General features: G+C 37.2%; 1 protein-coding gene across 1 annotated transcript in view; it reads right to left on the bottom strand.

The window, feature by feature from the left end:
- Nucleotides 1-15,513, bottom strand: part of pof1b (POF1B actin binding protein) — a 41,819-nt gene extending 26,306 nt beyond the window's left edge. The window contains exons 1-2 of the mRNA XM_075487345.1: nt 14,770-15,513; nt 8,813-8,893 (exon numbers count right to left, since the gene is read on the bottom strand). Of these exons, the coding sequence (XP_075343460.1) occupies nt 8,813-8,893; nt 14,770-15,450 (762 nt within the window). The 5' untranslated portion in view covers nt 15,451-15,513. The remainder of the gene's footprint in view (nt 1-8,812; nt 8,894-14,769) is intronic.
- Between the last annotated feature and the right edge of the window lie 2,646 nt (nt 15,514-18,159).

The following is an 18,159-nucleotide window of genomic DNA, read 5'->3' as shown; positions in this document are numbered from 1 at the left end:
TACTATACAAATATCACAACACTGTACGTTTTTAATGCATTCAGACCCGATGCAGCATATTCATGCTTTTACCTACGAGCGTTGCATCTTCATCTTCAAGAAAAATACCTTGAGTGCACAGTTTTACGTTTTCCTGAGATTCATTTTTACAAACGAACAAAAAGCTAAAAAAAAAAAAAACTCTTTACAGGCTATAAAAGCAGCTTCCACCAAAGACCAGAAGAAATCAATCTATAAACACCATCCTGGAGCACTTCAGCCATCTGGTGCATGTGTGTGTGTGAACGCTGGTGTAGGTCAGTGTGTGAGCACAGTTCTCAGGACTCTGTGACTAAGTAACACAAGAGGTTGTTATTGCACAGAGAGGAGTCACCTTACCACACAGCCTCTTTGTGTGCGTCTCTGTGCACAACATTTCCCTCTGGGAGAGGAATTTTAGTGCGAGACTAACGCTGTCAGAGAACATAGACAATTTTCAGTCATTTGTATCTGAACCCCATTTTTTACAGAAGTATTTTTAAGCATTTAGAATTAGGCTTCCATTTTCTAAATGGTCCAGTTTCAAGAGTATGAAGTATTCTACACTGGAAAAAATCTAAATCTTACCAAGTATATTTGTCTCATTGAGTATCTCATTACACTTAATATAAGACACAACTGCCTAACAAGTTCTATTTCAGCCAGATATAGGGACTTGTTTTAATACAATACATCTTGAATATCTTTTTAAGTGAAAAAGTCTTGAAAACAAATTGTTTTGAGTCATATTTCACATGAAACGAGCTTTTTTTTTCATTTGAAGAGGTTTTTAAGCTAATTTCAAGATCACTTTTATCTCAAAAGTCCCAAATATCACATCTTATTTAAAAAAATCTTGATTTTCACTAGTTCCATTGGCAGATTTTTTTGCTTATTTCAAGCAAAAACGTCTTTTATTTGTTGTTTTTTTACCTATTTTTGGAGGGGCATTTTTTCCAGTGTAAAGCTATACTTTCAAATGTTTGGAGACAACTACAAGGAAACAATGACTGTTTACTCATAGACAAACTCAGAAAGCTCTCCTGATTCCATCCAACATCCCACAAGTGCAGAAAAATTGTTGTCAAATCTAAAATGTCAGATAAAAACACTATGATAGGTATCAAACTTCTTCCTTTAAAACTGTTCAAAGGGAAAATGTACTGACGTGAGCCTTTTTAACGAGTTGGACTGTTTTCCCACCTGTCACATTCGTGAGCTTTCCGGGAATCACAGAGGTGTGCCGGCAAGTATCGATTCAAGCCTCTAACTGACATTCATGCAAACACATAGTGAAGACATAGTGAATGAAAGTAGTTTTGTTGCTCACCAACAGTTTGGACATGTGGCAGTTTTATTCCGCAAAACCAAGCAATACATTCAGCTGAGACTGTGTTCTGTAAACAGTGTTCTTCTACATGAAGAACACTTAAATTAAGCCTTTCCAACACACAACTGCATGTGACTTCAAAATGACGTTAATTTACCGGGTGAGAGAAAAACAGAGCTGATCTTATAGTGAAATGAATCACAAATCAGGTGACATCGTTTCTGTATACACGGTTATAAGATTAAAGTCCTTTATGGATTAACCAAAACTCAAAATTTAAACCCAGTTCCGATCATCAAGATCACATATTCAGAAATTTCTTTTTTTTAACCTTCCTGTTGTCTTGTGGGTCAAAAGTGTGACCCACCAAATTACTCTCTGAGGTTGGTTAAGTCTAATGAATCTAAAAAGCTAAGATAACTGATCCCTTGTCATATTGTTCATACTGCAAAAAAAAGTGTGCAATTTGTTCACATGTGTAAGTGAGATTAAGACAGCTTCTAATTTGCATGCCAGAGAGGGGACAGATAAGATGTGATGCAATAAGATGCACTTGTGTTTCAGCTCTTGAGTGTGAATGAAAACAAGTAACTGAGCTCAACAAGCAGAGTGTGTTTACAAAAAAAAGAGAATCTATATGAGCCCAATTCCATGGTCTGCAGAAAGGGGCCATGTTGTCTTTTCACTCGTTATGTTGTAACAAAGAGAATTCACAGCAGTGACATGGTCCAAGCTGAAACAAACCCTACATTATGAGCTGGGAATTTTGTTTGACACCATTAAAAGTGGATTGGGAGGCTTTAAAGTACAAGAGCGTTTTTTTGACAGTGGGCCCTTGATTTCACATTATAACATGATGTTCTACTCACCCCTGCTTGTTGTTGGTCATTTGGAGCTTTTCCGAAGATATTCGAGAGGCGTCTGGCTGCTCTCTTGAGATATTCGGCCATGAAACGGTTTCCTATGGGCAAGCTTATACAGGCACAAACTATGCTGTTTATAATTTATTAATTACTCTACACTAGCATTGATAACGTGGAGGTGCGTCGCTTACTTAAAAAAATCCGGGTTACTGTCATTTTGAATTTTTGTCGTAAAGTCTGTGTGTGTTTGTCTGTGGGCTGTCTGTGGTAGTAGCACGATGAGGACGTCAGTAACACCCATTTTACGACAAAAATTCAAAATTACAGTAACCCGGATTTTTTTAAGTAAGCGACGCACCTCCACGTTATCAGTGCTAGTGTACAGTAATTAATAAATTATAAACAGCATAGTTTGTGCCTGTATGAGCTTGCCCATAGGAAACCGTTTCATGGCCGAATATCTCAAGAGAGCAGCCAGACGCCTCGCGAATATCTTCGGAACAGCTCCAAATTACCAACAACAAGCAGGGGTGAGTAGAACATCATGTTAAAATGTGAAATCAAGGGCCCAATGTCAAAAAACCGGTCTTATCCTTTAAATCTGTGTTGTAATGACTAAATCGCTGAATTCTAAAAGCTACATATCATCTCCAATAGTTAAATGAGGGGAATTTAAATGCAAAAGCCAAGAATAATCATTTTATGCAGAACTTTTTGATGGAAGCTGATTGATACCTTTTCTGTAGATTTTGCATCTTGGCTCAAAAGACAAAATGTCCTCATTATAAGATTCTGAAACATGAGGCCTGACTACATAGTGACACCCTCCCTCGCCGTCCAAAAGTTAAGCCTGAATACTTCACATACCATGCGGAGGTGGGAAAGGTTTCTTAGGAAGCAGCTGAGCAGAAACTAAAAACAATTAACAACAAACTCTGCTGTGACTCTCAGCTCTCAGACTCAGTGGGTCAACATGATGAGATTAATTCGGTTTTAGCTATAGTTGGGTTATGCTCCTTATTTGATTCTCCTTGGATATATGGCGGTGAATGAATCGAATCAGAGGCACAAAGGCCTGGGTGGCGCTTAATCCGATCGCGAGTAATCCGATCCGATCCAATTCTTAGTCAGATTAAGGTGTCTACATGAACTTAATAACTCAGTCTTATTGTAATTTAGCCAATAATCCGATCCTTTCAGTGCCATGTGACCCCACTGAGTGTCATAATCAGATCATCCCGGAATCCCACTAATGACAACTAATCACTTTGGCACACAAGTACGCTGTGTGTACAATTATTAGTCAAGTTGTATTTTTTTATTCATGGTTTAATTTTCTTATGTTAAATGTTAATAAACCTCAAACCTTAATAGTTACAAATAGTTAAAAAAAAAAAAAAAAAAACAGTGACCTATACAGCCAACCTTTTTTTTCAATAACAGTCATAAGCATTCCATTCATGGAGTCTGTCGATTCCTTTATCTCATTCCTTTATCATCTTTAATAATACCAGCCCGGACCCCAGTACCCCAGTACCCCACTTCCCCCTCGCTGGCATCTGATTCGAAGTGGAGCTCTGTATCCACTATTGATCCAGCCACTGGTCCATCTATCTCATACTGTATGTGTCAAACTCAAGGCCCGCGGGCCCACGTCATTTTATGTGGCCCGCGAGAGTCAAATATGTGCAGTGACCAAAAACTACATTTCCCACAATGCATGCCGATTATGTTATGGCATCCCGCCACTGGACTGAAATGTTTCCAAATCGATGCGATTTTCCCAACAAGTGGAATTGAGAAATACAAATAATGATCCCAAAATGTCCAGGAAGAGAAAAACTGATGCAGATGGAAGGGCATCTGCATCAGTTTTTCTGTTTCAAGAAAGATCGGAAGGCGAATACGTGTTTGTGCTTCAAGGAGAAAAAACGGTACGTCTTGGTATGTGTTGGCGAAAGCCAACAGTAAAAGCTAGCTTTGTTTGATATTTCAAGTTTTTAACAAAGTAAATGTCATAACTTGTGTCTGAGGTTATTTTTCTTTATTCACTCGGATAGTTTGATCGTTGATTGATGGAGTTGATGTGGGTTTCATAACCTGACAAATTAAAATGATTTATGATATAATAACAGAGCAACAAGCAAACCTATTTTTTTTTACATCTATGCAAATATATATGTAATATTTGTAACTTGAATAAGTGATAAATTCAGAGTTATTTAACATTAAGGAGTAGTTACATTTAGTAAAAATAGGTTCATACATTCGGTTTTAATTGTTAGCTGAGACATAGTAGTACAACAAAACAGCAGCATTATAAAGGTTTTGTCGTCATTATCTTGTAATTGGACAAAATTAAATTAACTGCATATCCTTACGTCATCGTGTGCCATAGCAGCAAAGATTTCTCATTTACCTGCCCCAACATTATAGCACCTAAATCTTTTCTGTCAGGTCATAAATGCCCTAACATACACAGGTGTGTCTCCAGCCTGTGGTAACCTGCAGATTTCAGCCTATACAGTAACTGCACTGATCTAAATTCCAGCAGAGGTTGGCTGGCTGTATGTGCTGTCCTGTCACAGATCACTTTGTTCAACGAGTTGTAATGTAAAAAATGTAAGTTAGAAGTGAGTTCAACAAGGCCTCCCCTGTATGTGAGAGTGCCTGGTGGTAACATAACTGCAGGTGATAAAAAACCTGTTTGCCAACTTTTTGTTTTACCATTGATGTGTTATGTTTATCTGTCGAGTTGAGACAAATACGGCGCCCCTTCATAGTATTTAATGTTTCCCACGAAGAAAATGATGCATTCAACCTGATCTCTGTTTGCTTCTGGTAGAGCTGTCACTCATCCTCATTGTTAATCAGACATCATGTTGGTTTAGAAATCTTTTTCTTTTTCTTACAGCTGTCAAAGATTTGAAAAACAAATATACGATAAGACTTTTGTCAAAGTGTGACAGCTTGTTGGATCTGGAACATGTCTAAAAGCACACCCTCCCTGACATTAACAACTCCAGCTTTCACCGAACAAAGAAATGATACAAAGATATTTTAAACATGTTTCCCTCCTACGCAGACACATTTAAGCATTCCAACACAAACACACAAGCAGCTGTTTTTATGAAAAAAACACCAGAGTTGAGCGACCTCCGCATTCTAAGTCAAAAATAGCAAAAAAAATACACAAAATACATATATAAAGCAACATTGGTCCTCAAAGTGGTATCAAAAACTACAAATCAAATAACAAAAACTTATCCCAAACTAGACTGTAGTGGCTTTTCGTCCTCTTGTGTCAATAATCAAAACTAAATTAAATCAAATGGCCACTGAGACACCTAGGGAGTGAATTTACGCAGGTAAATTGAGTCCATTGTCCTGGCAAAACAATTTGCTTTCTTTAGGTTTATTTCTCCAAACACAAGCAGACAAACAAAGAACAATGGGCCTTTGCCGCCTCTCTTGCCCTGGTAAAAAACTATTAGCCCTCCCAGGTGCCTGTTCATCTAAATAAACTCCCCCAGCTAACCTGTGCTTTCAAAATAAAAGCATAATTAAATACCCAAAATAACTCAAACAATACTAAATATCATAAACAACCAAAAAAGGTGTATTCCCCAAACTAAACCCCCAAAAGATAACTAAATAATAAGTGAGCCAAATATTACAAAATAACAAATAGCTCCTACATAGACCCTGAAAAACTCCTTTGTTCTTCCTATAGAAAATATGTATGGGTGTGGCTGTCTCCCAGACAACCAGATTTATCTGATTATAAACTGTAAAATCTTAAAAGACACACTTTTTCTGCGTGGCTTTTAATCATATTTAAGTAGACTCTTGGCTGATAACCTTGATTTGTTTTACATCTTTATTCTATTTATTTTAATGTATTTTATTTTAACTTGTTTTATTCTATTTTATTGCACTGTGTTTTAGTATCTATTGATTTTAACTGCTTGGAACGGTGGCATTATCTGAGTCACTTTTACCTTTATTTTTTTCTTTTAATAATTTCTTTATTAGGACATTATCAGTAGACCCAAAATCAGTGTCACAGGAGAAGGAATTACAATATCCATTTCTTTTTCATTCAACACACAAAACAAGAACAAAATAAAAGAAACCCCATCTATCCTCCCCTCCCCCATTGGTCTGTACTTATAGTTTTACCCAAGCAAACCCAATATAAGCATTTTATAGTCTATATAATACTTTGTCAAAATAAAAGAGGAAAGGCCGCCATGTAGTGAAAAAATTCTCAACTGATCCTCTTTAAGAAAATTGGATTTTTTCCAGTTTTAAGAATAATATCCCATCCTCAGGTATCCTCACATATCCAGGTATGCAGTCCTGGAGCAATTGGTGACTTCTAATGTAGGAGGATTCGTCTACGGGCAATTAAAGAGGCGAATGATAGTACATTAAATCTTTGTGCGCTGAACGTAGGGTAGTTCAGAGGCACCCCAAAAATAGCAATAAGTGGACAAGGTTTTATATCAGTCTCTAATACTTCAGACATGATTTTTAAAAAAAATTCTTCCAAAAACCTGTCAGCTTTGAACAGGTCCAAAAAGTGTGGACAAGATATGATGGAACAAAGGTACATCTATTACAGGCCTCACTAGTACCAGGAAAATATTTTGCCAATTTGGCTTTGCTTAACCCATTTAGGCCTATTGTTGCATATATGCTACAAACCGTTTGACTCAACCAACCAGCTGAGATAGCATCTTTATTCCCCCAATGCCGGTTAGTCCATATTCACTACGGACCCAGGAACCTTTATATAAATAAATATGTAAAAAAAAAAAAAAGGTGAATTAAAAAAACATTGTTTTTTCACTGTTATATTACTGTGTTGTTGTTATCTTATCATTGACCATTATGCCTGTTGTCGCAAATAAGCAACATACCAAAATTTCTATTTATTTTTTGTGCAAAAGTGAAATTAATAATCTCAGCATTATTTACCATCTACTTAAAGGCTAAAACACACACAAAACATTTTTATATATACAGCTATATAAATTCAGGCGTTAAGGTGTTAAGTGCATCCTATGTACCACCTTAAACTGTATTAGGTTAAGACGGGCACGTGATGTAGAATAATTCACTTGTAGTTTGGCTTTATCCCACCATTCGTCCTGAAACTGAACTTCCAGTTCGGCCTCCCATTCACATTTGATTTTGTCAAGAGGGGAGGGGTTTAATTTCAGAATAAAAGTATATAATTTGGATGTTAAACACTTTTGCCTTTTAATGCACCTTTTTTTAAATGTGCTCTATAAATGAAGTTTGAGTTGAGTTGAATGCAGTGTGGACTTTGTCAGGCTGTGCTAGGTAGAATGGCCCAGGTGAGCTGTAAATCAGACAACCTGCCTGTTATGACAACAGCTAAATGCATGACGCTGCAGGTTCAGATCAAAGGAATGTCCCTCCCCACCTACAGCAAAGGCCTCTGGGAGGTGGCTCGACACACCTCGGTTTAACACTCATCCCGCACACTTTGTCTGCATTGCCACAGTTTAAGATCCTGATTCTGAACAGTCCCAGAACGTGGGATTCTGTTGTAACAATGTGAGAGTGGAAGCAGGGAGTAGCTGCTCGTAGATGCTGTCTGGGTGCAGTGAATCGCCCCCGGCCCAACCTTAAAGTTGCACTTCACACAGCAATGTGTTCTCATGTTGAGGCTGCCAACAAATGGGTGTGTCTCTGCCAAACCTTTGCACTAGGGTTGAAAGTTCACCTCTTTTTTTTCACCTGCAAAATTTAGTTGTAAGCCCAGATTACATTGAGTTTGGTCGGTTTATAAATCAGAATTTATTTACGGTAACCCAATGTTTTTGTGTGTTGATTTTTCCTGTGGGGCTTACTGACTTAATGCTGCAACAATAACATTCTGATTCATTCTTGAGTAAATCTAATGGTTAAACTGCTTGGTTTAAAAACATCTCTTTCAGTTTCTCTACTTTTCTAACCTCAGTGGCGTTTGAATTTGCTGTATCGTTTGTACTAGACTTAGAATCGCCTTTATTGTCATTATAATTTACATTACATTGAAATTTGGTTGCAACTCCAAAGGTGCTTAGAAAACACTCAGAAATTAAAACAAAACTATGTTTAAAATAAATTTAAATGTATTTAAATACAATTAAATAAAATGAAGGCACAGTATGAAATATAAAATAATATATGGTTGTGAATGGAACAGAGTTATTTAAACTAATAAAATATTGCACATTTTCCAGAATTACACATATTGCATGGTATATATTGCACATGAAGTGTATTGCACAGTTGTCATTATTGCGTGTGGTGATGAATGAACTGTAAAAATGTAGTATCCATTTATTTTTATTGTTCAGTAAAGTGATGGCTCTTGGATAGACCTGTAACATCGTCCAGATGGTAGCAGGTCAAACAGGTCATTTCTGGGGTGGGATGTGTCTTTTATGATACTGCTTTGATGATACTTTTATGATTTACTATGTGTGTGTGTGTGTGTGTGTGTGTGTGTGTGTGTGTGTGCGTGTGTGTGTGTGTGTGTGTGTGTGTGTGTGTGTGTGTGTGTGTGTGTGTTTTTTCTTGCCTCCTCCTCGACGCTTGGTACAGGGCTCTTCATGGGACTAGATGACTGGCTGAACACTGAAGATGTCTGCATGCTGATATTCTGCAAAAGCCATGAACAAAAAATGGAAAGAAAAGAATCAGAATCAGGGACAACTGGTACAGAATGCATGGCATCATCTGTCTCCTTCATTTCAGGAAAAAAACAAAAATCGGGTTTCTTTTATATATCAAATCAAATCATATTTATTTATATAGCACATTTCATGTACAAACAACTCAAAGTGCTTTACATAAAATAAAAACATTGCAGCAGGGAGTGGAAGAAGCATTAAAAATACATAAAAGAATATAAAGAGAAACAAATACAATCATTTAAATGAATAACAGTCCAGATAAATTAAAAGATATCGTGCAGATTTCATGCTTAGACACATGAGAACAGAAATGTTTTTAACCTGGATTTAAAAATGTCTCCATTTGGTGAAAGTTTAATCTCCACTGGCAGTTTGTTCCACTTGTTGGCAGCATAACAGCTAAATGCTGCTTCTCCATGTTTAGTCTGGACTCTGGACTGGACCAGCTGACCTGAGTCCTTGGATCTAAGAGCTCTGCTGGCTTTATATTCTCTGAACATATCACAGATGTGTTTTGGGCCTAAACCATCCATCCATCTATGAATCTGAGCGAGTGGCCTTGACTTGTGGAGTCCCCCAGGGGTCAATTCTTGGACCTCTTCTGTTTAACTTGTATATGCTCCCTTTGGGTCAGATATTACAGAACTTTAACATCAATTATAACAGTTTATGCAGACGATACACAACTTTATGTGTCTCTGTCACCATGGCGACTGCAGCCCAGCAGACGTACTGTGTCAGTGTCTGGAGGAAGTAAACACCTCTCAGATGGATTCTGGGCCTAAACCGTTCTAGGATTTGTAAACCATCAGCAGGCTTTTACAATCTATTCTGTGACAGACTGTAAGCCAGAGTAAAGATTTTAAAACTGCTGTGATGTAGAAAATGTAGATAAATAATAATTAATAAAAACAAAATTACATTCCAATGGGGTCACAGCAGTGCAAAAATTGCAGAACTTGTACAGTTAATCACAAGTCAAGGTTGTGAGTTTCCAGAAAGTCCATATAAGGTCTCCATAAGTGAGCAAAATTCTTTTTCTTTTTTACAATATATGTAGGGATGGGAATCGAAAACCGGTTCTTGTTGAGAACCGGTTCCCAGTGTTTCAATTCCTTGGAATCGTTTGGCGATTTTGCAAACGATTCCCTTATCGATTCCAGTGGGCGCGAATGACGTCACCACGCAACGTTGCGTGGCGAGTCCAGCGCAGCCAGCAGTCAACAGTAAACATGGCGCCCAAGCGGTACAAACGCTCGAAAGTTTGGTTACACATCCCTAAAAAAGACGACAACAGGGCAACTTGCAAAGTGAATATTTCACCAAAGGGAGGAAATACTACCAACATACAATAACTATGAATGAATGTCGCGTTTTCGATCTGCTCTGGACTAACTTTGGTGAATCTGAACCCAGCAACGTTAGCAACGTTAGCAATGTTAGCATGTCCTCGGCTAACACTGCAGGTCACTAACTAACTAACAAACACTGCCTATCATGTTAGCACCATTTGCCTCATTGTAAAAGCTGCTGTTAGTAACAGTTAAGGTTAAATGAATGCCTTCTCAGGCATTACATTTAGATGAAATCATGAGAGACAGAGCCTGACTGGCTCAGAGCCAGAGGCTGGTGGTACTACCCCCAGTTCACCTCTACCTCCAGCTTCTCCTTTCACCAGAGCAGGAAGAGTTAAATTACCCAGGCCATGATAGACCAATGTGGACCTCACCGTTGTTGGGTTTGTAAGGTCATAACTCGTGTTACTTCTAAACTAAACAAAGTTGATGCTAATCGACCGGTTTGTTGTCCATTTTCTCCAAATGAGAATCGATAAGGGAACCGACAAAGAACCAAATCGTTAGGCAGAATCGAAAATGGTATTGGAATCGTAAAAATCTTATCAATTCCCGTCCCTACTCTGAAGGCTTCAGCCAAATGAAACATTGAATGTAAGCCAGGAACAGTCAAATTAAAGTCAAATGAGGTGAGACAGGATATGTATTAACTGACCTGAAAACATTTAATTTGTTCATTCAAAGGATTCCTGAATCTGACTAACATTATTAATCTATCTAATAATAGATGTTTACCCTCAGTAAGATGCGAGAGAACCTCTTAACTAACACTATCTACAAAGAGACTAGCCTTACAATTAACTTTAAAATACAAAGGGATGGCTTTACACTATATCCTGCAGCCTATGTTGGAGCACGGTTTCTGATAATCACGTTTTTTTTGGTAGTTAAGACTAGACTACAGACATAAGACCCACATAGCATGACTGAATAATGTCCATTAGTAACAGGGCCTACATGTGTCAGGGAGGACAAAGAAAAAAACAGAAAGTATAATAATCCATGTAGTCATGATCCAGTCAGGTGAAGCCATATCTGTTTTTACAAATATATGGGTGTGCCGGCTCAACTCAGTCAGACAAGGTGTGGCTCACCTACTCTATCAAATATGTTACGAGAGTTCAGCTCTGAATGTAGTGACTCAAACTAAAAAAATAACCTGAATTGGTAGATTATTTGGATGACAAGCCAATGGCAAAATTAAACATAAACCATCCACATCATTTCACAAGATGTGGGACCCTCTAATTGAGTACTTTAAAAATCTGAAGACCCTTCCATAAGCCTATGGAGCCCTGAGATATATATTTGATTTTGCCTAATTATTGGCATGTACTTGAATATGTAATGCCCCCATTGTCTGTCATTATTATTATTTTTACTATTATTATTATTATTGTTTATTTGTTCATTTTTCTCAATGTTCTCATCACTGTATGGACACTTTCATTCTTACTAGCATTACTACTATCATTATTACTGTTTTCCCTTTATTTATTTATTTAATTTATTGCATTGTTCATTTATTTAACTTTGCTATCTATGCTTATATGTGTTTGTTTTTTTTTCCTTTACAGCAGTATATGGGTGTTATGGGTGGGTGGGTTCTGTTTGTTAAAAAGACAACAAATCCAATTCAAGAAATTGTATTTAAATGAATCTTACTTTGTGCTTTCTTGAATAAAAAATATACTTAAAAAAAAAAAAACATAAACCATCTGCTGCATTCAAGACCTAAAATATTAAATAAAATCAGGAAGTAGAAAGCATGAAAGAGGCAGAGGGGAAAAAAGTGGGAAGCAGATGTCGTTCATACGTTTCACAGCTTACAGTAGAAGCTTTGCGTCAACTGTTAAGCGCACAGTGCATTTATCACAGCAGGAAATGGTCAAAAAGCAAAAGTTCAGGACCACACTGGTGTCAATGTGACATGTAAAACAAAGCAATCAAGAAAAATGAAGATAAACCAGATCTGTGGAACAGCACAGAATTCTGAGACCTGCAGCTCAGTTTGTGTTGATCACGTGGAGTTCACAGAAATAACACTAAATAAGAGACAGTCTACTGAGTTATTAACCAACTGGTGTGGTGTCAGGGGGGGTTGGGTGGAGCTGGCTGTCGAGCTATCTAAGTCATAGAAGTTATCTAAGAAACAGTTTGTGCAGATAGGTGACTATAAATCTGATTTCAGGAATATTGCGGGGTACCACAGGGGTCAATATTAGGCCCAAAATCATTCCTATTATACATCAATGATGTGTAGAGTTTCGCAGGAACTGAAGTTTGTTTTGTTTGCAGACGACACAAATATTTTTAGTTCCGGTGAGAATCTTCAGCAGAAATAAATAAACTTAAACTATGGTCTGACAAAAATAAATTATCATGTGTTGATCACGTGGAGTTCACAGAAATAACACCACATAAGAGACAGTCTACTGAGTTATTAACCAACTGGCAACAGGCTGAACTGGCAAGAGTTCCCTCTATCTATGATTAATGTCATCAGACAATCTCCATTTTAAAGGAGCTGCAGAAGCACAAAGAAATATGACTTTTTTTTCTAGAATTTTATTTATAATACCTAATCTCAAGCTATGTTATCAGACTGACATCTTAAAAAAAATAAAAAAAAAACCCATCAAATTATCTATGCAGTTTTACGTTAATTAAATAATTTATTTCAGGATTTCATTGTTCATTTTGCAGGCCGCCTTCATTCTGTTTGTCAACATTTGTAAGAATTTAATAAGCAGATAGAAGATTAGATATTAAAATGTGAATTACACGTGTTGTCTGCAAAGAAAACTCCAGTGAACTTTGCATTTTCGTAGCTCTACCACGTTTTTCTTTTCTTTTTCTTTTTTTAAGTAGTTCTAGAACGTTCCATAATTTTCATCCAGAAGGCAAATTATATCACCACCTCCCTAAAATGCAGACCTTTTTTTCATACATAATTTAATTTCACAAAAAAAGGAGACAATCCGCATCTATGTCAAAGAATTTCTCCACTTGCAGCACATCAACATCAGCACCGCCTTCTATCCATCACAGCCGCCTGCTCGTCTGAAGGCTGCGAAAATCCGAAGCCCAGTGTAAGAAATAAGAAGCTGCTGTCACATGGGAAACATGTCCATACTTCACACATTTTTACCACATTTTTACTACTGTGACAGCTCTGACTGGCAAACTAATTAACTAAGATGTTTAAAAGCCAGCTTGGACCAGAAACTGATTTATGAACTATTTCTTAGACAGCAAAATCATCCATACAGATCTAATAAACAGACTGCAGCATCCTCAGATCTCAACAGATTATCATATCCAGTTGTGTATCATCCATATACCCTATATTTCTCATTGGTTCAGTCTGCTCAGTTAAATTTATTTATTTATTTTTACCTTTATTGTTAAATGTACAAATCTGTTTTTATTTATTTAGTTTACTGATGTTTATTATTATTACTATTATTTACCATACTCTTCATACTGTAGATTTGTTTATAGCTGATGTTTACTCTCTGTTTTTTTCTATTCTATTTGCTTGTTTTTCTGTACGATGTTGCAACACAATAATTACCCAAATCTGGATGAATAAAGTATCTATCTATCTATCTATCTATCTATCTATCTATCTATCTATCTATCTATCTATTTGTTGTTATGTCTACTGAGGAGAGAGAACAATCTCTCAGAATCCCACACAGTCCAACAGAACCAGCTTGTTTCGGCACTACGTTGATTTTGAGAACATGCAGACAATAAGATCAAATCTAATTTATTTGTATAGCACATTTCATGTAAAAACAATTCAAAGTGCTTTACATAAAATAAAAGCATTGCAGCAGGGAGTGGAAGAAGCATTAAAAATACATAAAAGAATATAAAGAGAAACAAATAAAATCATTTAAATGAATTTAAAAACCAGCAACAGTCCAGATAAGTTCAAAGATAGCGTGCAGATTTCATGCATAGACACATGAGAACAGAAATGTTTTTAACCTGGATTTAAAAATGTCTACATGTGGTGAAAGTTTAATCTCCACTGGCAGTTTGTTCCACTTGTTTGCAGCATAACAGCTAAATGCTGCTTCTCCATGTTTAGTCTGGACTCTGGACTGGACCAGCTGACCTGAGTCCTTGGATCTAAGAGCTCTGCTGGCTTTATATTCTCTGAACAGATCACAGATTGTAAACCATCAGCAGGCTTTTAAAATCTATTCTGTGACTGACTGGAAGCCAGAGTAAAGATTTTAAAACTGGTTCAGATCTCTTAGTCCGGGTTAAAACTCCAGCAGCAGCGTTCTGGATGAGCTACAGATGTTTAATGCTCTTTGTGGGAAGTCCAGTTAAAAGTTCAAAGGGCATCACAGATCAAATTATCTGCATTAAAGGGTTAATCTCTATCATGCTCTATTTTAGGGTAAATCAGTAACTTTTCATTTTGTCTCCAGAAACTTTTGTTCTGACAGCTGAGCCATTGGCCTCACCTCCACCGTGTTGTGCTCCTCCATCTCCTGGCTGCTGACGCTCAGGCGGGGCAGGGTCTGCAGGTACACCGGGGACACCATCTGCTGCACCATGGGCTGATGCTGCTGCAGCTGCAGCATCATGGGCTGCTGCTGCTGCTGCAGCTGGAGCATCATGGGCTGCTGCTGCACCATCATGGGCTGCTGCTGCACTATCATGGGCTGCTGCTGCAGCATCATGGGCTGCTGCTGCTGCATCATGGGCTGCTGCTGCTGCATCATGACGAAGGACGACTGCTGCACGGCCTGCTGCGCCGGCACCAGGTACCGCACCGAGTCGTAGGAGCCGTTCACCGCGTACGGCAGAGCGGACACCTGAGTCACGGAAGACAGGGGAGACACCTCTGTGGTCGACGGCTCCGGAGACGCCAGGTTCACCCTTCTGTAGGTCGTTGTCGTGTGGTTCGTCTGGTAAGACATCTCGAATAAACGGTGGAACAGAGCAAAGAAGCTCAAACCAACTTTGAAACGGAGAGAAAAGACGACAGCAGCAGCCGCAGAAAGTTGGCAGAACTGCGCAGTTCGGTGTGTCGGCTCTCCCGTGAGTTTTCCAGCGGAAAGGTGATCCACCCCGGGCTGACTTCCTTCTCTTGTATGTAGACAGATCGGAGAGGAAAGTCCGGTTGGAGAAGTTGCACACATAAAAAAAGAAAAAGAAACTAAACAGTGTGTGCACAGAAAGGTGGGAGGGCTCAGGATACACTGTTGTACAGTTCAAACCTGCTCCAACAGGGGCATGCAAGTTTTTTTTTTTTTTTTTAAACTTTATTAACAACTGTAAAGGAAGGGGAAGAAGAAAAAAATTATATATATATATATATATATATATATAAGTATAAATGTACAAAGAAACGTATAGAAACATCATGCATAAAAAATGCATCACTGTAGACCAAAAACAGTATTTAAATAAAACTTTTTCCAAAATAAAGTTTGTTTTTAAAGCCTTAGGCATTTCTAAACCATTGATGTCGATGGTTTATAATGTATATATTTATTTATGTTTCCTTCAAAGTAATTAAATATACAATCCATTAGTCAAGCAAACTAGCAAACTTGATAGAGTTCTTTAAAAAAAAGTGTAAAATTTGGTTTGCTGCCAGTCCATTTCCTCTTGTGGATATGAAATTTACCTAAAAATAAAACAAGTTGTTGTTGTTGTTTGTTGTTGTTTTTTTAACTTTATTAACAATTATATACATAACCAAACTGTTTATCCAGGGGAAGAAGAAAAACGGATGAAGTTACAGATATCACTCCACAGTCTTTGGACAATAGGGAAGTGCCAAAATAAATGGGAAACAGTTTCAGTCTGTATAGAACAGAAAGTACATTTCACATCAATGTCTTTTTTTAATCTTTTAACAATATGATCATTGGATGGATAAAATCTGTGAATGAACTTAAATGAAACTTCTCTGACTTTATTAGTTAACAGGTGTCGGTTGGGTAAGAGCCAGATCTTCTTCCAGTCAGTGAGTTCCAAGGATTTGTTCCAGTAGAGAAATGGGTAAACGGCTCCACTGAGTGGCCAGAGGTGGCGTAGCCAGACATTTATTCCTACCTCATTGAATCACCATGCAGGCCTATGACAGCGATCATGAAAATGTACTGTCTTTCTCTCTCACACACACACACACACTCACTGCCATCTTTCTATCAGTATATATGTAAATATTACTTGTATTTCCTCAAATGTAATCGAATTTATTTTTACAAACTGAGTACTCACTCCTGTCACACATTATTATCAAACTTCTCTCTCTCACACACACACATTTAAAAGAGAATTTACAAAAATGTCCTTTTCATGCAAATGTACTGAATGTCCAGTTTTCCTTTCAATAAAATTTTGTACATTAAACCAAAACATTTGACAATATAAACAGTGAAAAAATTATTGTGCAATAGATTCATCATACAAACCACCTACAGTGCCATGCCTGAGTTCTTCTCAATTTGATTGATTGATTTTTATTTATTTGTTTTTTTTTCATTTAGTCATTTATTCTTATTAGGTAGTAGTAGTAGTAGTATTATTGTTGTTTTATTGTTGTTAATACAATCATTGTACATATTTTAAAAAAATGTTGAGCTACTTGACGAATTTGAATTTCCCCCAGGGGATAAATAAAGTATTTTTCTATTCTATTCTCTATTCCATGTGTAAATGTACCTTGTTATTGTGCATTCAGATAAGATATTCAAAACCCCCATATTTTGTGAAGTGGGATCGCAATAATGTATAAAAAATATTAAATATAAAGAAAATCTCTAATCAAACAACAATTTCGCGAAATAACAAAATAGGGATGATCAGTACAGACAAATAAAAGTGCATAGGCTTTATAAAACTATAAAAAAAATATTCCAAACATCCCTTGCAGCGAAATGCATCAATTGCATGTGTCCTATAATTAAAGGCACAAAAAGCCCCAACAAAAAAAAAAACGATACTTGGCGTCAAGAATCGATGCAGTAGATCGCGAAAATTAGAATCGCGATGCATCGTCATGACGATTATTTTGCACACCCCTATCAAACCCCAAATCTTACCTCTGCCTTACCCTAACTCAAACCCTAAATACCATGTAGCAGCTGTGGTGAAGTGTAATTCTCCTGGGTAGCATATGGCCTGGATCAAACTCCTTGATGGTTGCTGGGGATCGGTCTTAAGCACTTGTTTTAGCTTAGAGGCAGTTATCCGTCCAGCTCTCTGCCTAAACCAAATGACGCTTGCACTCTGACTTCGAGTTGCCCTCTCTACAGACTGGGCCTGGGACAGGGTGAGCTCTTCCAGCTGGAAATCTTGGCATAGCTCTCCAAGGTCTTTGGGGCACAAGTTGGCACAAAGAAGATCATTAAGTCCACATTTCTGTGGTCCAAGTCTGGTTTGCTGTGAGCCTTTTTCACATTTTGTGCAGGAAGCCATATTTCTCATCTTAACCCCAGCTTCAACGGAAAACAAAACTGCCCCAACGTGAGAACGTGATTCTGAAAGTCTGTGAATAGAATACAATTTTTTTTTTTTTAAACCTCAAATACAATTTACACCAGGTACAAGGTGCAATCTATACCAGCACATTTTTAGACATGTATGCTTGTCTAGATGTGTATGTATGTGCAGTTTGTATTTATGTTTGTGTACAATTTATTTTTTATTTATTTATTTTTATTATTTTTATTTATTATCCCCCTTTTTTTTATATCTTGGGCATTTAAGATCCTTCAATTTTTTTTCTATAAGTGGAGGTGTGAATATGTAAAGTTAAAACTTTTTTTTTCTGAGTATGTCATTGTTTTGTATATGTGACATGTTTGAATTTTAAAAAAAAAAAGAAGAAAAAAAAA

Source organism: Odontesthes bonariensis, chromosome 16, assembly GCF_027942865.1.
Source record: "Odontesthes bonariensis isolate fOdoBon6 chromosome 16, fOdoBon6.hap1, whole genome shotgun sequence".
NCBI classification, from domain to species: domain Eukaryota; kingdom Metazoa; phylum Chordata; class Actinopteri; order Atheriniformes; family Atherinopsidae; genus Odontesthes; species Odontesthes bonariensis.
Note: the sequence above shows the minus strand (reverse complement) of the source record. Positions and strands in the feature narration are given on the sequence as shown.